Source organism: Ammospiza nelsoni, chromosome 31 (assembly GCF_027579445.1).
Source record: "Ammospiza nelsoni isolate bAmmNel1 chromosome 31, bAmmNel1.pri, whole genome shotgun sequence".
Classification (NCBI taxonomy): domain Eukaryota; kingdom Metazoa; phylum Chordata; class Aves; order Passeriformes; family Passerellidae; genus Ammospiza; species Ammospiza nelsoni.
The window spans coordinates 709,422-733,450 of NC_080663.1; the positions used below are offsets into that span (position 1 = coordinate 709,422).

At 52.1% G+C, this 24,029-nt stretch overlaps 1 protein-coding gene across 2 annotated transcripts; it reads left to right on the top strand.

Annotated features, from left to right (window-relative positions):
* Nucleotides 1-14,114: 14,114 nt before the first annotated feature.
* On the top strand, nucleotides 14,115-21,780 carry LOC132085553 (class I histocompatibility antigen, F10 alpha chain-like). 2 transcript variants are annotated; one of them, XM_059491014.1, is made up of 7 exons: nucleotides 14,115-14,191; nucleotides 18,114-18,377; nucleotides 18,684-18,959; nucleotides 19,150-19,422; nucleotides 19,508-19,615; nucleotides 19,714-19,749; nucleotides 20,387-21,780. In XM_059491014.1, the coding sequence occupies exons 1-7, from the start codon at nucleotides 14,116-14,118 to the stop codon at nucleotides 20,398-20,400; spliced, it is 1,047 nt and encodes a 348-aa protein (XP_059346997.1). In that variant the 5' UTR covers nucleotide 14,115; the 3' UTR covers nucleotides 20,401-21,780. The 2 variants fall into 2 exon arrangements, with proteins under 2 accessions (XP_059346997.1, XP_059346998.1); XM_059491015.1 differs by lacking the exon at nucleotides 14,115-14,191 and adding an exon at nucleotides 16,293-16,364.
* The last annotated feature ends 2,249 nt before the right edge of the window (nucleotides 21,781-24,029 follow it).

The following is a 24,029-nucleotide window of genomic DNA, read 5'->3' on the forward strand; positions in this document are numbered from 1 at the left end:
ACAATCAGAACTTGGACACAAAAGTCGTTAGAGTCATCGAATATGGCAAGGAACACACAGGGACTCACTCCAGATCGCTGGCAAACCCACATCCCAGATGCGGATGGGACTACCCACTTATTGTTTTTCCCGTTGGGTTTGACAACATCGGTGCAGACGTTGCCTTTCCGCCTAGCTAGGGTTGCATTGCCAAAGCATCTGCCCTGGCCTGTGACTTGACTCAGGGTGATTCCTTTGCAGGGTGTGTCCCATCTACATAGGTTGGGTGCATCTGCTGTGGAGTAACTGAAGGGAGTGTTCAAAGCGACTCCTTCATGAAAGGGAGGTTCGACATTGTAACAAAGCCAGCAGGATTCAGTTAGGTTAGGGTTAGTTTAAATCAGGGATAGGAAGGTAGCTTCTAACATACGAAGGATTTGGTCTGAGTCTGACCCGGCTAAATGGTCTATCTGAAAGGCTTCTACATGGTCGGTCGGGGTATCAGCGACCCTTGTGGGCAAGGCTTTGGGGTGGGTCGTGTTTCTCCCTTTCGGCATGCTTTAATCACTTTGTTGGGTCTGACCGCTCGGGGTGCCGACGGTTGGAGCCTAATAATTCGCATGTTTATTGGAATACTGCTCCCAATACTACCAGTTATATTGTGCCTGGGCCAATCTGACCCTCGCTGCTGGGCCAAAGGCAGCAACTGCGGTGTATCACCCCAGAGATACCTTGGCTTGCTGGTGGTTGCAGCTGGGCACTGAAAAAGTCCAGGCTTGTTAGGAACCCCAGGCTTGTTAGGAACCCCGTTTACCTCAGGAGGAATGGCTTCAAGCCATGGTGAAGAGAAAAAGGAGAGGATTCTGCTGGAGGGTTTAATGTCCAGAGGTTTATTCCATGGTTACAGAGGTCTGAACGTGAGCAACTGCTCCAACAGAATCGCCGGCCGCATGGTCTGATTCACTTTTTAAGCTCAGGGATAGGGGGAGGGGAGGTACAGGTGAGCCACAAACCAGGTGAGAGGGGCAGGGTCTCAGGGGAAGATGACACCCAGTCAGGCCAATTACCCCCAGGCCTGAGGGGCATCCTTTGAACTTGACCAACCACACGATGCCTTGCTGGAATGTTAAGCCTGATTGACAGGACTCACTCAGCATGGGGGCAAGGGGGAAGGGAGAGAGATATAGGCACACCTGGGGAAGTGACCTGGAAGGCCAAAATGGGACATTACAGCACACCATAACATCTCCCCCTAGTTTTGTTTAAAAAGAAGAGGACTGTGTTTGTGGTGCAGAATGATTGCCAAACCATGGTTGGAAATCAGTTTTTCCTCTACAGGAGGGTCAGTGTTTTCCACTGAGACTTCTGGAGCACTGAGGGCTTCCAAATGGTAGACTTCAGGAGGGGGAGATGAGCTTGAAATTAACTTGAGCACCATGCGTTTGATTAGTCCAAAAACAATGCTAAAAACTACAATAAGTATAACTAAAATAAACAGCACTAAAAACACCGTTTTCAGAATAGATCCCAACCAGCCCGAGAGTCCCCAGCCTTTGAACAGTCCATTCAGCCAGTTGTCAGTTTCTCTGTTGATGTCTGAGAACCTTTGTCAAGGTAGTCCATATGTGGTTTGGGCTGAGGGACTATGCAGGAGATCGCAGGTGGGATGATTACGAGTAGGACGAGAAGCAGGCTCGGTCTCATGGCATCTTGAGGCTACACACAAACAGTGGGATCTAAACTGGTACAAAAACTTGAAACAAACATATATTATCAACTATTCAAGATAGGAGGCTTAAATGGAATTTTCTCCAGAGAACGCGTGCGGCATTTTCTTCTCCAGGCAGCATGAGCAACCTGGGGTGCTTCTGTAGATTTCTCTGAGACCTTGGGAACATAGGGCTTTACCCATTTGGAAGGAACCCACCTTATACCAGAGGGGGTGGACACACAGGCATATCCACATCCCCAAGTAACCAATTTGTAGGGTCCCACCATTTTCCAAGTCTCAGGGTCCTTTACTAAAACTGGAGGTTTTTCTTTCATCAGCCTATGACTGTTCCCCCCAAAGTGGTGTAGGATGGGTGGGTTCAGGCTGTCAAAAGAACAATTCAGAAAATTTATTGTGAATAGCGCCCTGGATAACCGGATGTGGGTTCTACCTTCAGAACCTGTTGTTGCTGGTCCAGGACCCTTTTAATATCACGGTGAGTTCTTTCTACAATGGCTTGACATGTAGGGGAGTAGGGGATGCCAGTTTTGTGCTCTACTCCCCATTGCTGCAGGAAGCTCCCGAATTCCTTGGATTTATAAGCAGGCCCATTATCAGTTTTCAGCTCCTTGGGGATGCCCATGAAAGAAAAAGCCTGTAAGAGGTGCTTAACAGCATCAATAGATGATTCTCCTGTGTGGGCAGAAGCATAGACCGCTCCAGAAAAGGTATCTACACTAACATGAACATATTTCTGCCGTCCAAAAGACTGTATGTGTGTTACATCTGTTTGCCACAGTTCACAACTGTTCAGTCCCCTTGGGTTTGCTCCCGTACTCACTGTAGGGAGTGCATGTTGTTGGCAATTTGGGCATGTGGCCACAATCGCTTTGGCCTGTTCTCGAGTGATGTTAAACAGATGAACCAGGCCAGGTGCATTTTGGTGGAAAAGCTGGTGGCTGACTTTTGCCTGTTCAAAAACATTTGGGAGAGTGGCCATCACTGCAGGTGCAGCAAGAGCATCTGCCCTTCTGTTGCCTTCAGCGATAAACCCTGGCAAGTCAGTGTGTGACCTGACATGCATCACATAAAAGGGTTGCTCTCGGTGAGTGACTAACTTTACCAGTTTTGAGAGCAATTCGAAAAGTGTGATGTTAGACACATCTTGCAGTATTGCTTGATCTGCCCTGGATACTACTCCTACCACATATGCAGAGTCTGTAATCAGATTGAATGGTTCTGAGAACCTTTCAAAGGCTCTAACAACCACAGCCAATTCAGCAACCTGAGGTGAACCTTCCACCTCAGCAATGTCTGTCTCCCACTGCTGGGTTTGAGGATCCTTCCAAGTCATAACGGACTTGTGGGACCTCCCGGATGCATCTGTGAAGACAGTTAGAGCCCTTTTTAAAGGTCTCCTACTTAGAGCACTTCTCAATTTTAAGGTAAATTGAACATCTTGTTCGAACAACTTGTGAGCGGGCCGCGCTACCAAAATTTGTCCTGAGTAGGAATCCAGAGCAAACTGCAACACTTCATTTTCTTGAAACAATTGTTCCAGTATTTTCATAGTATTTTGACCTGATTTTAACTCAACTGGAATGTGAATGCACTTAAAATCACATCCTGCTAACTCCCTGATCCGGGTCCTTGCTTTTCGGATCAGTTCTGCTACCAGCTCCTGAGGCTTTGTCAGTCTCTTGGACCTTTTGTGACTGAGGAAAACCCATTCTATGATCAAGAGAGGGTCCCTCTGGTCCCGGTCCTTTTTTGGTGTGAAATTTGCCTTAGGTGTTTGTTTTTCCTCCCACTGTAATATAATTCCATGGAGGTGTGGCAACTTACCTAGGATGATAAATTTGAATGGCAGGTCAGGCCGGCATTGGTTGGCCTGTCTTGTGGACATTGCAATCTGAACCTTTTCTAGAGCTTTCCATGCCTCTGGGGTAATAGACCTAGGAGCACCTGGGTCCTCTCCCCCATTCAATAAATTGAAAAGAGGGGCAAGGTCTTCATTAGTCAGAGCGAGCCATGGTCTTACCCAATTCAAGGACCCACACAACTTGTGGACATCCGCAAGGGTCTTGATCCTTGGATTGATTTCTAGTTTTTGAGGAACAATGGTCCTATTTCCAATTTCTAAGCTCAAATACTTCCAAGGTGGCATCTTTTGAATTTTCTTTTCCTGGAGCTCGAACCCTGCAACAATCAATGCATCGATCGTTAGGTCAAGTGCATGTGTGAGTAAATCATCATTGGGGGCACACACAAGGATATCATCCATATAATGATAGATAATGGCCTTCTCTGCGGCTGCACATACTGGGGAAAGCAGGGAAGAGACATACCACTGGCAGATAGCTGGAGATACCTTTAATCCCTGAGGAAGAACGGTCCAACGGTACCTTTTCATAGGGGATTCCATATTAATAGAAGGAACTGAGAATGCAAAACGCGGTGCATCGTCAGGGTGCAAGGGGATTTGGAAAAAACAATCTTTAATATCAATAACACCTAATTTCCAATCTTGGGGAAGCATTGTTGGGGATGGCACACCAGGTTGGGGAGAACCCATATCTTCAATTACATTATTAATTTGTCGGAGGTCGTGAAGAAGTCGCCATCTCTTTTTGTCAGCTTTTTGGATGACAAACACTGGAGAGTTCCATGGGGACATGGTCTCCACAATGTGACCCTTTTTTAGTTGCTCTTCCACTAGTTCCTCAAGCACCTTTATTTTTTGTTTACTCAGCGGCCACTGTTTCACCTGAACTGGTTTGTCTGTTTTCCACTTCAGTTTTTGGGTGGGGCGCTGTTGTTCAATGACTGCTGTACAAATATGCTGTGGAGAGCCTGGAATATCAATTGTGACACCCCACTGGGCCATTAAATCTCTCCCTAACAAAGGTTCCGAATAATCCAACACAAATGGACGGATATTTGCCAATTGTCTGTTTGGTCCCTCAAACTGAATGCTTTTGGATTGTCTTGCCAATGCAGACCTCCTACACCTTGAAGGTGACCGGCAACATTTTGCAAAGGCCAATGTGCTGGCCAGTCTTGTACTGGAATCACTGTGCAGTCTGCACCTGTGTCTACAAGCATCTCAATGCGTTTAGACTCCCCACTCCCAATGAGGTTACACCATAATTTGGGTTTGTCTTCCCGAATAACTTGGACCCGGGTGACTGTGGGCCCTTGTTTTTCGATATTTTCAGGTAAAGATGGCACAGGGATTGCTTGTGCAACAATTTGTCCCTTGGGAAGAAACAGGGGTGGGTGGAAGCAGTGCAGGCCGAGAACAAATTGCTCAGGATCTGATGTTGTCATTCCTGGAGCAATTTCGATCTCTTGTGGTGTGTGTTTGGTGTCCCCAATGACGATGTACTTACAACAAATCTGGTTCCAAGTACCCTTCTGTTCAGGATTTACAGACACAAAATGCAAGTCAGTGTCCTTCAGGTGGAGTGACTCTGTCAGCTGCAACCTGTACAGCTCATTGACAGAAGACGTGGTTAACACAGGATCACCTAAATCATAACAAAGGTTATTTTTCTCACTTTCAACAGTGTACCAGCAGACTTGGTCTTTGAAGCACTTGCTTCACTTACACAAACATTAATATTATCGCGCGCTTGATATGTTTTACTACCCTTATTCCCTTGGCCTGCTCTTTTTGTGTCTGCACGCCTAGCAGGCGGGCACTCCCTTTTCAGTTTTTTTGTTGTTGCTGACCCCCAGGGAGGGCTTGTAGTTCTCCTCCCCTGCCATTTCTAAATTCATCAAATTCCCTTTTCAGGGGGCACTGGTTACTCCAGTGCCCTAGGTTATTACAAAGCAGGCATGGTTTTGTGGGCTCAACCATTGCTGGTCTCCCCTGCTGCCCAGGGTACTGCTGTGCTGAGGGAAAAGGTGCAGGGCTGGCAACGGCAACACACTGAGGTGATCTTGGCAGCAGCCTTGGTCTGGTGTCTTCAGCCACACTCATCAGAGGCACTTTCCTGTTACAGACTAGAAGCATATCTTTTAGGATAGGGGGAGGTTCTATAGGAAGGCTTAGGATTGCCGCTTGACACTGTTCATTTGCATTTGTAAATGCCATTTCCTCTAAAATTGCTTCCCTAGAATTCTCTTTTTTAACTTGAATTTCAATAGCTCTAGTTAACCTTTCTACAAATTTCAAAAAAGGCTCTGATGGTAGCTGTTTAATTTTACTATAGGGCTCAAAAAAGCCCCTCAGGTTGGAGGGAAAAGAATGCCTTTCCAGCTGCTTCTTTTACTTTCTCGAGTGTTTCTGCAGGAATTGCAGTAGCTTGGACTGAGGGTGAAGACCATTGGCACTCACCACAGAGGTGCTCAATGGTGATAGGGTATCTGTTGTCTTTGGCTGTGTTTGGATCAGCATGCAAGCCTGGGAGAGCATCTTTTAGCAGTTGTTTTCATGCTAATTCCCATAATTTGAATTCCGTGGAGGTCATGAGACAGGAGAAAAGCTGTTTTAAGTCATGTGGAATCACTACAGTCCTACTCAGTTCAGAATTTAAAAGGCCACGGAAATATGGACTGTGTGGACCATATTCTTTATGACTCTTTAATCAATTGTCGTCCAAAAGAACTCCAATTAGCAGTAGGGTTTGCTCCTCCCTGAGCTGCAGGCTGAAAGGTAACAGGAGCCAGTGACAACATGGCATTATGCACTGAGTCTGCCATTCCTTGCTCTGTATCCCTTGAATCAGAAGCATTGGGATAACAGATACAGGTTTGGGGACAGGCAGTGGGTATGTCCCCACCGTGGGAACCCGGGGAGGGGGCGGGGATGCAATGGGTACAGGGGGTGGGGACAGGAGGCCGGCAAGGGGTGGGGACACTGTGGGAACAGGGGGCGGAGTCAGGGGGCGGGGACACCGTGGGAACAGGGGGCGGGGTCAAGGGGCAGGCAGGGGGCAGGGACTCCTGGTGACATCACATCAGCAGACGCCCCCTGGGAGGAGTAGAGGGGTAGAGCCGAGGGCACTGCAGGAAAGGGACGGGGAGGGGGGAAGGTGTCACGAGGAACAGGAGGAGAGGGGGATGGGGCTGGAGTTTTGGGATGCTTAAGAGGATTTTGGGGAGAAGAAGACCCGGTCTGGGAAGATGCCACGTGGCATCCACCATCTTGTGGACCCCCTGGGGACTGGGGGCCGTTTTGGGTATCACTGCTCTCTGGAAAGCTGACACGTGCTGTGGGTTTCAGAGGAGGGGACACAGGGGATTGGGAAAGGTTCCACGCAGCCTGGCCAGGGCCTTGTGGACAGGACAACTCAGGCATTTTAGCAGACTCCGGGAGTCGACTTCCCAATGAGTGTGCTCTCTTTAAAATACCAAGTTTTGGGGTAAGAGGTTTAGGGGTTTTAGAGCTAGGACAGGGAGAAACAGGGAGAGCAGAGGTACATGGCTTGGCATCTGGCTTTTTCTCCATTTCCTTTTGCTTGAGCAATGCTGTTTGAATTTGTAAACTCCAAAACACAAATTTAGCTGAGGGTGCATTGCCAGATTGTCCTAAGGTTATCAATTCATTCCCAACTTTATCCCAGAATTGAATATTGTGGATTTCTTCAGGGGAGATTTTTGGGAAGTGGAGAAAAAGGCATCTTATAAACTGTTTCAATTTTCCTTTTGAGAACTTCACATTACCACTGACTAAAATGCTAATATTATAAAACACTCCTTTTTGTACAATGCTGAGTTTGGAACCCATGTTAGATGTAAAAGGCAAAGTACTAAATCCCGCCTGACCAAAAACAAAGCTAAAATCAGCTACCAATTTCTAAAAAAAACCGCAGATAGGAAAGCGATAACGAACAGACAAAAGCTTCACAATGCAGCTGTATATACTGCTTTTAAAATTCCCGGGCAGCAGCAGGGCACGCCCTGCCGAGCCGAGGCAGAAACAAAGCCTCCCCCGCCATGGAATGCAGCCCCCCCGCGGAGCTGGGAGAGCAGCCACACCACGTGGCAAGCCAAAACCGGGGCCCCCCGCGCCGCATGTACCGAGAGCCCCTCTCCCCCGCACAGAGAGAGAGAGAGAGACATCCCCCGACCACGTGGAGAGAGCCGGGCAGCTGCGCTGCACAGCCGGGGGGAAGGGCAGAGAGCACTCCCGCTCCAGCGCGAATTCCAAAAGAGAGCAACACATGCAGCAGAAAGCTAATAGCTAGAACGCAATGAATTCTCGTCTGTGGGGCTGCGCAGCCAAAGAATGCAAAGGCAAAAAAGGAACAGAACTCGCGGCAGAGTCTGTTTTTGAGCTTCTGCTCTACCGAGAGCAGAGATACTCACCCGAAATGGAAGCTGTAGCTGGCTGGGTCCAGGCAGGCAGGTCTCCTCACTGGAACAGGACCTCTCTATGGGCAAGAGAGGCTACCCTATTCTCCCTCTGGAAAATCTGCTCACCACAAAGGAGCTGGGCTTTCCAGAGGCGCCGAACAGTCCATGAAACTTCTTCTGGGAATATTCCCAAAGTCTCTAGCTGAGGGTGATGCAACCAAAGCCCCTTTCAGCTGGATGCACGGCTGCCAGAAGCTTGCCCGAGGTACTCAGAGTCTGTCTTGGGCTGCAGAATCGCTTGGCCCGCCCAGGGACACCAAAATATTGGACTATGAATCCCAATATTACCAGTTAAATTGTTCCTGGGCCAGTCTGACCCTTGCTGCTGGACCAAAGGCAGCAACTGCAGTGTAATCACCCCAGAGATACCTTTAGCTTGCTGGAGGTTGCATCTGGGCACTGAACAAGTCCAGGCTTGTTAGGAACCCCGTTTACCTCAGGAAGAAGGCTTCAGGCAATGGTGAGGAGAAAAGGAGATGGATTCTGCTGGAGGGTTTATATCCAGAGGTTTATTCCATGGTTACAGAGGTCCAAACGTGAGCAACTGCTCCAACAGAATCCCGGCCGCATGGTCTGATTCACCTTTTCAGCTCAGGGACAGGGGGAGGGGAGGTACAGGTGAGCCACCAACCAGGTGAGAGGGGCAGGGTCTCAGGGGAAGATGACACCCAGACAGGCCAATGACCCCTGGGCCTGAGGGGCATCCTTTGAACTTGACCAACCACACGATGCCTTGCTGGAATGTTAAGCCTGATTGACAGGACTCACTCAGCATGGGGGCAAGGGGGAAGGGAGAGACGTACAGGCACACCTGGGGAAGGAAGTTTACAACACACTGCAACACTTCTGCATACTCTGTATTTTGCAAGGAGTTGTATTTCTGCTGGCTTTTATTCTCGTATTTTCCTGTGTATTTAACTTACTGGTTTTCTGTTCCATTTTCAAGATCTTATCTATTAATGTCCTGCCTCTGTTTCTCACTTTCACTAACAGCTTAAATGCCACTTTTCTTTCAACTCCTTACACCTAAGACAAATTTTTTTTTCACACTATTTTTCAACACAATACACCTCCCTCCAAGGAGATGTGGTAAAACTTATAATGCACAATCCACATTACCTACACTTTCATTCATCTACATTAACTCACTTTTATTTCTCATTCACCTTCACACATTCTTTCACATTCTCAAGACACAAAGTAGATCCTTATTGCCAGAAAATCACAGGTCCTGTGGCCCCCCTCCCCTTGGGGTTGGCCTCTGGGTCTCAGTATCTCCGGGCCTCCTGGGAGGGCCCTGACTCTGCTGCCTCCAGTGCCGTTCACCTGTGAGGCTGATTTGTGTGTCACTCACACTCTTTAGCCACGGCCCCCTCACACACCTGGGGAACACCAGCCTGGTGTGCAGGTCACACACAGACACAGCCCCCACCTGCCCAGGGAAGAGTAGCCTGGTTTTCTGTGTGACTCACTCTTACACACAAAACAAGAAAACAATAAGGTACATTTTACGTTCACATCACTTATTATGAGTTAAGTGCTACTGTCCAGTCCCAGTGCTATTGGATATCTTTCTGCTTAGCTGTTTTGTCTAACCCCAGATGTTTTTGAGTATTTTACTATACTTTCTGGTACTTTGTTGAGACAGGACTTATCTGCTCTTGTATCCACCCAAAAATTCAAATTCTTCATTTAGCGGTCCCACCTCAATGTTTACCAAGGACTTTTCTAGATGTTGCATCGGGTCCCCTAAAGTGTAAAGAAAGCCCCTGACATCCCTAATCATCACCTCTAAGAATCCTCTCCCAAGGTGTTTTGTTCTCTGGCTATTGCCTCATCAAGACTGAGTTTTCTACAAAACCTCCTAACGTGTCCAGTTACTTCACAATAATAGCAGTGCCGTTCACTCAAAGGGACTTGAGATCTCTCCATCCCTCTTTGACCCAACAATACTGGCCTATCCTTGCCTCCTCCTGGTGGTAGATCTGCCCACTCTTTTGTTACCTTGCTTGCCTCCACACTTTACCAGGCAAGGAGGCATTTGTGTCCCAACTAGGAGGAGGTAAAGGGACAAAAACAGGAGGGGTAGAAGAGCTTGAGTACATATTAAGTGGAGCTGGAGAAGGGGTGGAGAATGCAGCAGGTGTAGTAGGCACTTGTGGTGATGCAGAAGGAACTGGAGGAGCTGAAGGTGGTGAGGGAGTGGTTGCTGGGGGAGATAGCGGGTCTATCATAGGGGAAGCCAAAGAGGTAGAGGAAGGAATTAGAGGAGGCTGTAATGGGATGGCAGCCGGGGGAAGAACTGGATCTGCCATTTGAGGTGCCTGAGGAAGAGGATTATAAGTTGGAGGGGCAGCAGGAGGCAAATAATCCAGGAGTCCCACCTTTTACTATTTTCTCTAACTCCAGCATCCCCTCCTTCATTCCCCTCTTTCTTCCTCTGTACCTTACAAATTCGCACACCTTCATCCCCGATAGCACTCTTTAACCAGCAAGCTACATACAATAATTGCTCAGGATCTGTATCTCCTCGAGCTGTCAGATAGTGACCCAGTTGTTGATACACCCACTTGTCCCTTGTCCCACACCAAGGCCATCCTCCTTGCACCTCTAATTCTGGCCAAACTTCTACACAGTAGTGGATCATCTTCACTTTATCTAATCCCTCCGTGGCTTCTATAGAATCTCATTTTTCTAACAGTTCTCCTAAGGGGCTATTGGCAGGTATATTCTTCAATCTCTTGCCTGTCTTCTTACTATTACACTCTCCCATTTTTAGGGTCTTCACAAAAAAAATCCCAAAGGTGCCTCTACTGACAGGTAATCTCAAGAAAAATCTTGTTTGAGGAGCTTCAGCCTCCTCCACTGAACATTAGATTTGCCTGACGCTCAGGACTTTTCACTGAAAGAGCTGCCTCATCTCTTGATTGCCCAACTTTACCGATGTCAGGTCCTATATCTATCAGGTCTTGAAAACACGAAATCCCGGCGTAAGAGCCCGAGTTATGCCTGACTCCCCTCTGTCAGGAAAAACAGCTGCCTAATTTCTAGTTTGCCTAAATTTCCAAATGTGAGGCCTTACGGTATCAGGACGTCAAACAAACAAATGCCAGTTTCCTTCACTGAGATTTGTGCTTGATCCCTTTGTCAGGACTTAATTTGCCTGCAGGGCTTGTGAGCTTGCCTGAACCCTCCTCGAGACTTGCAATCTGCCTGACTTCCCTCTGTCAGGACTTACTTTGGGTGCTTGCCACTCATACAACTATTCCCTCTGCACGCCCAGAGGGGGGGTCCTCTCTCCCCTTAGGAGACGACTCACTCACGCTAATTCCATTCACTTCCCCCTGTTCCCAGGACAGCTTCCTCGCAGGAGTTCAGAAACGCGGTACTGAGGGGTTCACACTCAAGTCGAGGGTCCGAGCTGCCGGCCCTCATCTCACTCACACTCCACTAGCTTGCCTCCTACTCCTGCCACCAGATATTTCTCACCAGTCCAGCGCTCCTCTGCGTCACTGGTCCTGAGCCGATCCCTCCGGTACTGATAGCCAGCTGTCCTGGAGGTCCAAGATGGCGAGTCCTGGCGTCCTCTTTGGGCGTGGCTATCCTGTACAAGTGCCCCAGCTGAAATAAACAGGGCAGGAGACTTTTTCTCCTTTTAATGCCTTTATTAAAAGTGATCAGCTCAAGATTGGGAAGCTCAATGGATCTGCAGTCTCTGTTGTCTCTCCCAGGGTGACGAGGAGGAGGAGGAGTGTGAAAAATGCATGTATTTTATGATTGGCTTTTCGCAAATATTAAAATGGATATTATATGTGTTGTGTTAGAAATTAATGCTGTGTTAATTCTCTTAAGTACTGTGTTAAATATAGTTTTAGGCTATAAAAATTGTTAAAATAGAAACTATGCTATGTAAGATGCTTTGTTTAACAAGAAGGGCTTGCAGCAAGATAGCAGCCACAGGACACCTAAATCTTTCCGAGAAAGGGAATTTATTGCCTTCTTATCAAAAGAAACAAACTACTTCCCGCCTTAGAGTCGCTGTTAGGATTAGAAGGAAGAAGTTGACACTGACCTGACAGAATCCTGTGTTTGAATGGAATTTATGCATCATGTATGAGATGTATGAATATGCAACAGGCTATTGTTCTTAAGGGTTAATCCTGTGTTAACCGGTGTCTTTTTTCGGGCTCGTGGTGCCCAGAAAAAGGTACCCGGACGTCCGTAACTCTTTGTTTTTATTGTCTCATATTGTCCTAATTCAATTTGTCCAAATTGTTATTAGTCTAATTGTGTTACTATTCTTTTTAACCATTTTATTACTATTAAACTTTTAAAATTTTAAAAACAAGTGATTGGCGTTTTTCACAAGGAGGAATGTGCAGCTTTGTCCACTAAAGGGCAGAGCTGGGAGTCCTGTCCTCACGAGAGCAGTGGGTGTAACTCCGTGATTCGAAACCCTTGGGCCTGTCATCCAGGGTCTTGGCCTCAGCTGAAGCCTTCTTGCTTAGGGTGAGGGGCCACAAAGGCTTTCAGCATCTCTGCAGGCTCAGCACTCCTAACGTCCAGACATCACTGTTATCTCTTAATTCTGTATTGGCTCGTTGGTTTTGGGGTCTTTTCGGTAAGTTTGATGAGGTTCCTTCCTATGGCATACTATTCTCGAGGCTGTTTTGCATCTTCTCTGATGCCCCCCACCATGTCCCCTCCACCCACCATCTGGGGAGAAGAATAACTTAGCCTCAGGCTGGGCTATACCGATACAAAAGGAGCAATTTACTAGAATGGCCGGTGATTACAATAGCAAACAGGTAGAACTTTACTTTAGCAGCAACCGGTTCAACTGGTTTTGCAACTCTTTAAAAAAAAAAAAAATTGGCAGATTATTTATTTATAACACTTCCCTTTCAGTAAGAGCCCAGTGTGGCCCCAGTCACCTCCACTATGGTCCCAGTTACTCCCAAACACTCTCAGTACTATGCCAATCACTCCAAGTGTGACCCCCATCAGTCCCAGTATAATCTCAGTATGACCCCAGCATGGGCCAGCTGTTCTCGGTAGGATCCCAGTTGCTCCCTGCATTATTTCAGTTTCTCCTCTTCACCCCTACTACAGATCTGATCACTCCCAATCTGATTCCAGTCAGTCCCAGGATGATCCAAACCATTCCCAGTCCTTCCCAGTATATTTCAATTGTCCCCTGCTTGCTCCCAGTTGCAACCAGTGTGGTCCCAGTAGATCCCAGTATGATCCCTGGTGCCCCAGTACTGCTCACAGTGAGTTCTTTTCCCAGTCTGTCCCAGTCCATCCCAGTTCACCCGAGTCTGTCCCAGTCCCTCCCCAGCAGCTGCTGCTATTTCCCAGATTCTGCCCCCCCCACCCCATTCCCGGGCACTGGGACCCCCCTGCACCCCCTTATCCTGCACCAACACCCCCGTGCACCCCCTTCCCCGGGTATCCTCCTCTCCCGGCCCCTGGATCCCCTGTTTCTATGACCCCGGGGACCCCCGGGCCCCCATTCCCGGCCAGCCCGGGGCACCTCAGCCCCAGCCTCCCTTTGCTGGGAAATCCAGCCTGGGCACGGGGCTCTGCGGCCGCTCTGGGATTTGTGATCCCCCAAAGGAAAGGGAGAGAACAGCAGAGGGAGAGAGAGAAGGAGATTGGGAATCAGGGGTCGGGTCCCAGCGCCCAGCCCTGCTCCGCCGGGGGTGGGACCCGCACCCGCAAGAAAAATTGGCTCCGCTGCTCGCGGTGCTTGCCCGGCTTTGGGCCGAGCCCAGCGGGGTCCGGGCAGAGTTTGAGCGCAGGGCCGGGAGTTCAGCACAGCCCGGCCCGGGGGTCCCGCAGGGCGCGGCCTTGGAGGGTCCCAGACGGATCCCAGACGGATCCAGAAGGGGGCCAGGAGGGGATCCAGGTGAATTCCCTGGAATTCGCCCTTTTCCCCTTCCCTTTTTCCCCTTCTCCTTTTCCCCTCCCCCTTTTCTCTACCCCCGCGCGCCCTCGGGCACCTTCGCTTTCGCGTCTCTCCAGCTGCGCCACAGCCGCGATCGGGGACGGCTGCGATGGCTCCAGCGCTGGGTCTGGGGCTGCTCTGGGGGCTCCTGGGGCTCCTGGGGAACCCGGGGGGCGCGACCAAAGGTGAGTGGGAGCCCCCGAAACCGGGACCCCCCTAAACCACAATTCCGGGGCACCAGGACCCTCTCGAATTTCCATTTTCGGGCACCGAAAACCCCCTAACCTCCATTGTCGGGCAGGGGCACCCCACATAAATCCCATTTTGGGTCCTGTGATCCCCCTCCATCCGCTTCCCCAGTGCCGGGACTCCCTGTACTCCCTCAACTGGCACTGGGACTCCCCCTGAACCGCCATTCCCGGGCATCAGAATCCACTGAGCCCCCATTCCTGAGCATGCGGACCCCCTTGAGCGCCCTTTTCTGGCCACCTCGACCCCTCTGTACCCCCTTCCCCAGCACCGGGACCGCCTTGTACCCTCTCATGCGGCCCCAGAACCACCCTGAACCCCCATTTCTGGACACCGACGCCCCCGGAACCGCAATTCCCAGCCACCGGGACTCCCTTGAATCCCGAATTCCTGGCATGGAAATTCCCCCTGAACCCGCATTCCCCGGCATGGGAACCCCCTGAACCCCCATTTCTGGGCACTGGGATCCCCCAGCAGCCCCATCAGTGCTCCGGGACCCCCTGCACCCCCATTCCCGGCCATCCCGCCCTTCCCAGGCCCCAGACCCCCCCTTTTCCTTAACCTTTGCACCCCCAGATCTCCCAAATTTCTGCGTCCCCCCAGTTCTCCGTTGCCGGCGCTTCCTGGAAGGGGTTCCAGGGGTTCCCGAAGGGTCCCCCGGGGTCCCAGGGGGTCTCAGCGAGGATCCAGATGAATTCCCTGGAATTCCCCTTTTCCCCGTCTCGCTTTCGCGTCTCCCGAGCTGCGTCCCCGGGATCCGCCCGCCTCTCCCAGCCCCAGCCCCTCCTTTCCGTGACCCAGGGATCCCCTGGAGCCCCATTTCTGCCTTTCCCACCTCCCAGACCCCACTGCCCTCAACACCGGGGACCCCCGGACCCCCTTTGGTGGGCACAGGAACCCGCCCTGGATCCCCCATCCCGCCTCTCCCAGTCCCTTCATTGAACCTTGGACCCTTCCCGCTCTCCCGGTTCCGCTTCCCGACACTTGGACGCCCCCAGACCCCCCAGTCTCTGCGTCCCCCCAGTTCTCCACCCCCTGCGCATCCTGCGGGGCGTCCGGGCAGGTCCCGGGGGGGTTCAGGGGAATTCCCAGGGTTTCCTCTGTCCCCTCCCCCTCCCCGCGCTGCCCCGGTCACTTTCGCGTCTCCCAAGCTGCGGCTCCGGGATCCGCCCGGGCGCCGGGGACTGCCCTGGCACCGAGAGCCCCTGACCCGCAATTCCCGGGCACGGGGACCCCCGAACTTCCATTTCCGGGCGAACCCCCCTTCCCAGGCACAGAGACGGCCTTGAACGTTCATTTCGTGGCATCGAGACCCCCCTGTGCCCCCTTCTCCAGCCCTGATAACCCCTGAACCCCCTTATCTGGAGCCTGGAACCCCCTGAACCCCCATTCCCGGGCACGGAGACCGCCTTGAAGCCCAATTACTGGGCACCGGGACCCCTTGAACCCCAGAACCCAGGAAGGAAACCCCCCTGAACCCCATTTCCTGGGCACCAGGACCCCACTGCATCCCGTTATCCAGCACCGGGACCCCATGAACCTCTGTTCCTGGGCATGGGCACCCCCCTGCACGCCCTAATCCGCGACTGGGACCCCTCCTGGACACCCCTCATGTGTTCTGGGACCCCCTTTACCCCTCCCCGGCCCTCCCGCCCTTCCCAGACCCCAGACCCGGCCTTTTCCTTCACATTTGCACCTCCAGATCTCCCAAATTTCCGGGTCCCCCCAGTTCTCCCCTCCCGGCGCTTTCTTAATGTGGGTCCCAGGGGTTCCCAGGTGTTCTCAGAGGGCTCCAGGGCGGTCGCAGCGGGATCTAGAGGGATCCAGAGGGATTCTCTGCAATTCCCCTGTCCGCTCCCCCTCCCCGCCCTCCTCGGTCCCTTTCCCAACCTGCGAGACCGGGATCTGCCCGGTGACCGATGACATCACTGACAGCTCGGGCTGCCATTGGCGGGCAGGAGACAGCGGGGCCAATGGCGAGGCCGGAGGCGGCTGTGGGGGCGGGGCCAGGACTGTGGGCGGGGCCGCAGCGGAGCAGCGCCATGGCTCCAGCGCTGGGTCTGGGGCTGCTCTGGGGGCTCCTGGGGGACCCGGGGAGCGCGACCAAAGGTGAGTGGGAACCCCGAACCGGGAACCCCCTGAACTTCCACTTCTGGGCACCGGGACCCTCCTGAACTCCTATTACCGGGCACGGGAACCCCCCCATAGCGCCACTTTGGGTCTACTGACCCCTCTCAATCCCCTTCCTCACCACTGGAACCCTCCTGTACCCCCTTATTTGGCATCGAGACCCCCCTAAACCCCATTCCTGGGCAGGGAAACCCCCCATAACCGCCATTCCCGGTTATCAGATTCCACTGAGCCCCCATTCCTGAGGACGGGCACCATTTGAGTGCCCCTTTATGGACACCGGGACCCCTCTTTAGCTCCTTCCCCAGCACTAGGACCCCCTGAACCTCCACTTCAGGGCACCGGGGCCCACTTGAACCCCGAATTCCGGGAAGAGAATTCCATGAACCCCCATTCCTGGACACGGGGATCCCCATGAACGTTCATTTCCTGGAAGCGGGACCCCCTGCACCCCCTTATCTGGGGCCGGGACCCACCTGATCTCCTATTCATGGGGTTCAGGATCCCTTTGAACCCCAAATTGTGGCACGGGAACCCCCCCTGAACCCCCATTCCTGGCACTGGGACACTCCTAAATCTCCATTTCCGGGCATCAGGAGCCCCGTGCACCCCTTAATCCGAGACTGGGATCCCCCCGCACCCCCGCCCATGCTCTGGGACCCCCTGGCCTCCCTTTTCGGGCATCCTGCGATTCCCAGACTCCAGACCCGCCCTTTTCCTTCACCTTTGAACCCCACAGATCTCCCAACTTTCCGTGTCCCCCCCCGTTTTCCACTCCCACCGCTTCCTGAAATGGTGTCTCGAGGGTCCCCGGCGTCCCAGGGGGTCGCAGGGGGCATCCAGAGGGATCCAGATGAACTCCCTGGAATTCCCCCTTTCCCCCGTCCCCTCCCCCCGTGTTCCCTCGGTCTCTTTTCTGTTTCCCAAGCTGCGTCCCCGGGATCCGCCCGCCTCTCCCAGCCCCAGACCCCCCTTTCCGTGACCCAGGGACACCCTGGAGCCCCATTCCTGCCTTTCCCAGCTCCCAGACCCCACTGCCCTCAACACCGGGGACCCCTGGACCGCCTTTGGTGGGCACAGGGACCCCCAGGATCCCCCATCCCGCCTCTCCCAGTCCCTTTCTTGAACCTTAGACCCTTTTGTCTCTCGCAGTTCTACTTTCCAATCTGTGCGTCCCCTTAGTTCTTCACCCATGTGTCTGCTGGGGGGGGTTCTTGGGGGTCCTGAATTTTCAGTTCTGGGCATTGGGAACCCCCCTGCACTTCCCCTGCACTACCAATTGCCCCCTGCACCCCCTTTCCCATCCATCCTTCCTTCCGCAGTCCCCAGACCCCTCTTTTCCTTTACCCTGAGACCCCCTGCACCCCCATTTCTACTTTTCTCAGCTCCCAACTCCACTTTCCTCTGCATCAAGGACCCCTGAGCCTCCTATTCCTAGGTCTCCCCATCTTGTGACCGCTTTCCTTGGCACCGGGGACCCCTAGACCTCCCATCCCTCATCTCCCAGTCCCTTCATCTCCTCTCCCCTCCCATAACCCTGGAACCCCCTTGAGCCCCCATTCCTGTACACCAGGACCTCCTGCAGGCCCTTTCCTGTCCATCCCACTTCTCCCACCCTGCACACCCTTTCCTTAGCCCTGGGATCCCCAAACCCCTTCCCAGCTCTCCCAGTTCCTCTTTCATTGATCCATGATCCCCTCAACCCCCCAAATCTCCGTGTCCTCCCAGTTCTCCACTCCCTGCGTTACCCGGAAGTTGCGGTGTCAGAGCCCAGCCCAGGGATCCCCCAGTACATGTCCACTGCGTACCTGGACGGGATCCCCCTTTCACGCTATGACAGCGAGCGGGGCCGGAGGGAGCCACTGACGCAGTGGATGGAGGACGCATTCGAGCCGGAATATTGGGAGAGGGAGACCCAGATCTGCGAGGGATGGCGGCACGTGGAGGCCAGGAACCTGGAGATAGCGCGGGAGCAGTACAACCAGAGCAGGGGTGAGTGGGGAGTGTGCAGCTGGAATGGGATCCATGGGGCTGGGATGCAGATTGATGGGGCTAGGATGGGATCTGTAGGTCTCAGATGAGGATTCACAGGGCTCCGAGGGGCTGAAATGGGGTTCTGTTAGCCTGGGATGGGATATCTTGTGATCCATGTGTTGGGATGTGTATCGATGGGACTCCATGGAGCTGAGATGAAGCTCTGGGGGTCTCCATCAGATGGTAGGGCTCCATAGGGCTGAAATGGGGCTCTGTGGGGATGAGATACAATTCCATGGGTCTCTGTGGGTACAATTTCCCCAGGTCTCCACACACGGCTGTGGAGTTATGGCTGTGATCTCCTGTCTGACGGGAGCATCCGTGGATCCAGTCGACTCGGCTACGATGGACGGGATCATGTCTTCTTTGACCCGAAATCTGGGAAATTCATACCGGCCGACAGTTCTGCTGAGACCACCAAGAAGCACTGGAAACAGGAAGGGATTGACGCTGAGCATTGGATGAATTTCCTGAAGCACGAATGCCCTGAAGTACTCCATAAATACGTTGGATACAGGCAGAAGGAGCTGGAGCGCAACGGTGGGAGCAGAATTCCTGTGAGAATTTGGGATTTGGGGATGGAGAACTTGGGAACATGGGAATTCCTGTGGGAATTCCATGGTCAGATCTCACCCCCATCCTATTCTGATGAGAATTCCATGGGCAGATCTCGCCCCCATCCCACTCACATGGAATTCTATGGATGCATCTCACTGTTATCTCATTCCAGTGCCCCCTGATGTCCATGTGTCTGGAAAAGAGGAACAGGGGACGCTGATCCTGTCCTGCCACGCGTACGGATTCTACCCCAACACCATCACAGTCAGCTGGATGAAGGGGGGTGATATCTTGGATCAGGAGACGGAGCAGGGCAGGATCGTTCCCAACAGCGACGGCACCTTCCACACCCGGGCCAGGATCGAGGCACTGCCGGAGGAGCGGGAGCAGTACCGGTGCAGGGTGGAGCATCCCGGAATGCCGGAGCCTGGGATCTTCGCTTGGGGTGAGGCTGGGAATGTGGGGATTGGGAATTTGGAATTCCCAAATAGGGATTCCCCTCACCCTCCTCACTATCCCGTGTTTCCCAGAGCCGACATCTGGCGGGAATCTCACCATGGTGGTCGCTGTGTCCATCATCACTGCCATCCTCATCCTCATTGTCCTCATCGGATTCGGCGTCTGGGAGCTCCAATCCGGTAACACATGGGATGGGGGTCGGGAAGGGGCATGGATCCACCCAGCACCATTCTGGGAATCCTGTGCCACCAACGCTGATCCCACTTTGTTTCCACAGGGAGGAGGGACAGGAATGGATACAACCCGGCAGCTGGTGAGTTCCAATGGCGGATCCAGCTCTGGATCCCTTCTGTGCAAATCCCAGGATGGATCCAGGGGTTAATCCTGATGTGTTATCTGTGCTGGAATCTCAGGATCTTCTCTTTCTGCAGGAAGGGATGTGGGAACCAACAGCTTGAGCACAGGATCAGAATGGGATTCCAGAGAGGGATCAGGGCAGGATGGATGGACTGGGATCAAGGACAGATTCTGGATCAGAGCAGGATCCAGAGGGGGATCAGGTGGAATTGTAGAGTGGGATTGGGGCTGGATTCTGGAGCAGGATTAGGTGGGATGGATGGAGCAGGATTGGTGTCGGGGGATGGAGTGGGATCAGGGCTGGATTCCAGACAAGAATCAGGTGGAATGGAATGGAGCAGGATCAGGTTGGGGTTCCAGAAAAGGATTGGGGCGAGATGGGGCGGAATGGGGTGGGATGGATGGAGCAGGGCTGGGGCAGAGTGGATGGAGTGGGATCAGGTGGGATGGATGGAGCAGGATTTCAGCAGGATTGGAGTGGGATCATGTGGGATTCTGGAGCAGCTCCTGCTCTCCATGGGCTCCAGCCAGGTCCATCCTGTGGAATGGGGACAGGGACAGGGTGACACCGTGACCCTCTCTCATCCTGGCAGGAATCACCGCCTGAGCAATCCGTGGAGCTGGATCTGGCCCCTTCCCTCTTCCCAGGAAAGCTGAGAGCTGCCAGCAGAGCTCATCCCGCTGCTCCCACCCACCCCACAGCTCTTGGCAACAGATCCATTTCCCATTTTCCAGTGTTTCAAAGGCAAGAACCACAAATATTCACGATGCTTCACTTATGTTGTGAAATTATCCTGCTTTGGGCAATAAATCCTGTTTGGGGCAATACATCCTGTTTGGGGCAATACATACTGTTTGGGGCAATAAATCCTGCTTGGGGCAATGCGGGAATCCATAAAATCAGAGGGTTTTGGGAAAGCTGCAAAAGGCAAGCCTCGGAGATGGCAGAACTGTGATTAGAGCTAAGCAGTAGCCATGAGATAGGTCAGCAGAAAAATTATGTAAAAAGTAGAAAAGTAAGGACAAATAGAACAATGATATTGTATTAATGCTTGTCTAGAATAACTCCCTAAGCTACAGAGAAGTTTATCTAGCAAGATATTAGGAAGTTTGAAGCTTAATAATGGAGCTCTGTGCATTGTGTTTTAAGGCTTACAAGCAGGTATTATATTTGAAATAAGCAACCATTGTTTTAACCGAAGGTATGTGTGCTTATAGTGGTTGGATAGAACTACTGTCAATATGCTTTAACTTTGTGTGATTGGTCAAAAATCTTATAAAGTAAGTTGTAACATTAAGTTCTTGGTCTGCTACCTGGGATGTGAGCTGGTGGCATCTTCTCATTGTCATAACCAAGTAATGAGACTGATGCTGGAAAATAAAACAGGTCAAGGCACGTTCCACAGCAGTCCCATCCCATTTGTGATTGTACATATACCCCCAACCAGCGAAAAATGGTGCTCCTCTGTGAGGAACTTTGTTAGACTAGAGGACTAAAAAAGATGATCATGGACATTTCGGTTGCCGGAGGCCCAGGCTGTTAAAAGGAGGAATAGATGATCCCCTTTGTTGTCTGTACCTGATGTCCTTGTAAGTAATAAGTAGCAACTTTAGGGGCTCCTGGGCAATGAAATTGGAAATCATTTATCTAAAACAGAATGGAATGTTTTTTACCGGCTTGTAAGAATCCATGTCTCTCGGGCTGTTGTTTGGGTCCACTCCGGCTAGCTATGGACCCTGGCCCACATGGTCTTACATGGATGGAAGCAAAAGATGAGGAACACTCTTCTGCATGTGGGTGTGGGAAATTAGGGACAGGCGGTTGGAAGATCTCATGTTGTATGGGCAGACAGAACCCCTCCCCTCAGCTGTTAAAATTACTTAGCCCCCTGTTTGTTGGCCAGTGACCCCCGTTTGTGACACAAGCAGAACCAAGGTTATATAACCCTGTGCAACCTGTTAATAAATGCCATTTTGCTGTCCACCATATTGGTGTCTGTGAGCACGTGGCCCGAGCGGCTGGGGGATTGCCACTGTGCCATTCCCGAACCAGGTCATCACACATCAGCGGAGGCAACAAGTGGTGCTGAAGCCCAGGAAATTGCCCGGGAAACGGGGATCACCTGGATGGGTGAATGGCGGCCGTAGCGGCTGTGCCAGCTCAGCGGGGAGGATGCTCCCGGACCAGCGAGGAGAATGGAAGCTCTCATGAAGGTTGTATTTCAGATCCATAAGCAATGGGGTATTGATTGTAATCCAGAAGATTTTACCCTCGTAGTATCGAGGCTGCTGCAGATTGGGGTCATTGACTGGCTGGTGGACATACTCCACCCAGAAATATGGGACAAGTGTACCAAGGCTCTAGCTGAGGAAACAATGTCCTCAGGTGTGGGGAGGAATCTTAAATCATGAGGGAGAGTTGTACAGGCTCTGCAAAAGGCTCAGCAAGATCAGGAAACCTGGAAAGCCGCGCGGGATTGTTTGCTGGCTGTGTCCTGGCTGGGGGTTGGAGCAACCACGCAGACTGCAGGTGATTGCGATTTTGTCAAGTGCGGGGATTTGCAGCCACAGGGATGCTCCTCACGGCTCCCGAGCCCAGGCGCGTCGGCTGAGGGAAAAGAGCAGGAGCGGTCATTTTGGGAAGGGCTGTTAAAGGAGGCGCAAAATGCTGCCATTAATTCGGAGTCTGAGGGAGCCTGGGCGGGGCCTCCGCCTTGTGTGCCGCAGGGTGGCGAGCCCCAGAGGCATGGGGGGGACATGGACGTGGTCGGCAGTAACAGAGAAGGTTTGCAGGACAGCGCAGACACGCTCGGGCAGGAAAGAGGGGAGAGACATGGAGGGGGAATTAGAGCTACTCAGAGCATGCGTCTGAAAGCTTATTCTTACAAGACACTAGCTTCCCCCAGCAGGAGGCAGGGCGAGCCTAGAGGGAGGGAGTGGCCCAATGCTAGAAAAAAGGGGCAGGGTCAAAGCCTGACAAAAAGATCCTGGAGCCAGGAAGTATCCAGTCAGTCAACTTCCAGACCCGAGTCGGACTCGAGATGGGATGAGTGGTTAGACAAGTGGTCTGTAGCTGACTCTGGCTCCGACTCTGATAAAGAGGAGTGAGAGCATACAAGATTAGCCATCACAATGCTCCCGCTTAGGTCGAGGGGAAGTTAGGAAAATAACGAGCTCCTCTTACCAACTGGAGGAAAATAAAAATAGCATGTGCCGATTGGGCCCCATCAGCCACGCTAGCGTTTCCAGTCCGAGTAGGGGAGGAAGGCGGAAATCAAAGGTCCTATACACCTGTAAACCCCAAGGATGTGCAAGTAATTGTTAAAGCAATTGCGGACAGAGGGATTAATTCAGCTATGGTTTCCACTCTTATTGATAGCGTTTTTGGAAGGGATGACATGCTCCCATTTGACTTTTAACAAACATGCAGATTAATTTTTGAGGGGGCAGGGATGATTGTTTTTAAATAAGAATGAGAGGACAGCTGTGCAAAGCGGCTGACCTTAGTGACTGGGGCAGACCACCCGCTACACGGTTCCAGCATACAGCGCTTAATGGGCACAGACCCAACCATCATCACCCCCCAAGTGCAGGCCGAGGGCCTTCGGGCCTATGAGGTTATGACAACAACCTGTGCTGCTAGAGAGGCTATTTGCTCCGCATCTAAGGTTAGTGCCAGACCATGGCCATGGTCTACTATAAAGCAGAGCGAAAGTGAAAGTTTTACACAATTCGTGGACCGCCTCCAGGCAGCACTTGACTCCTCAGCTCTACCCTTGGAAGCAAAGGGCCCTGTGCTAGTGCAGTGTTTGCGACAACAGTGCAATTCAGCTACTAAGGACATCTTACGGTCATTATTGCCTAGGTCTAGCGTTGCGGACACGATTAGCCATGTCGCGAAAGAAGAGCATCTAGCCCCAGTTCAGGCAGCCATCCACACTGCAATAACTAGTGTGATGACATGCCTTAAGTGTGGCCAGGCAGGTCACATTGCAGTGAACTGCCCTCAGTCAGGGTACCTGCCAGCAGCTGTTCCCCCACACCAGATGAGACCTAGGGGGCCATGCTGGGCATGTGGAAAGAAAGGGCATTTTGCCAAAGAATGCAGATCTAAGCCTCAGGGAAACAGGAGGGGGAGGGGGCACCCGGGCCACACACAGCTCCCTCCCACCTGGAACATGAAGCGGCCCGGGTATGCCAATTTTCAATGGGGCGTGGAGCTCCTGCACCCATTGC

What these genes read in the sequence shown, in the direction of transcription:
- LOC132085553 (XM_059491014.1), top strand. Translation starts at nt 14,116, where the DNA reads ATGGCTCCAGCGCTGGGTCTGGGGCTGCTCTGGGGGCTCCTGGGGCTC. An exon ending in CCCGGGGGGCGCGACCAAAG is followed by an intron (nt 14,192 to 18,113) that starts GTGAGTGGGAGC and finishes GTGTCCTCCCAG; the next exon opens with TTCTCCACTCCCTGCGTTAC. An exon ending in GCAGTACAACCAGAGCAGGG is followed by an intron (nt 18,378 to 18,683) that starts GTGAGTGGGGAG and finishes CAATTTCCCCAG; the next exon opens with GTCTCCACACACGGCTGTGG.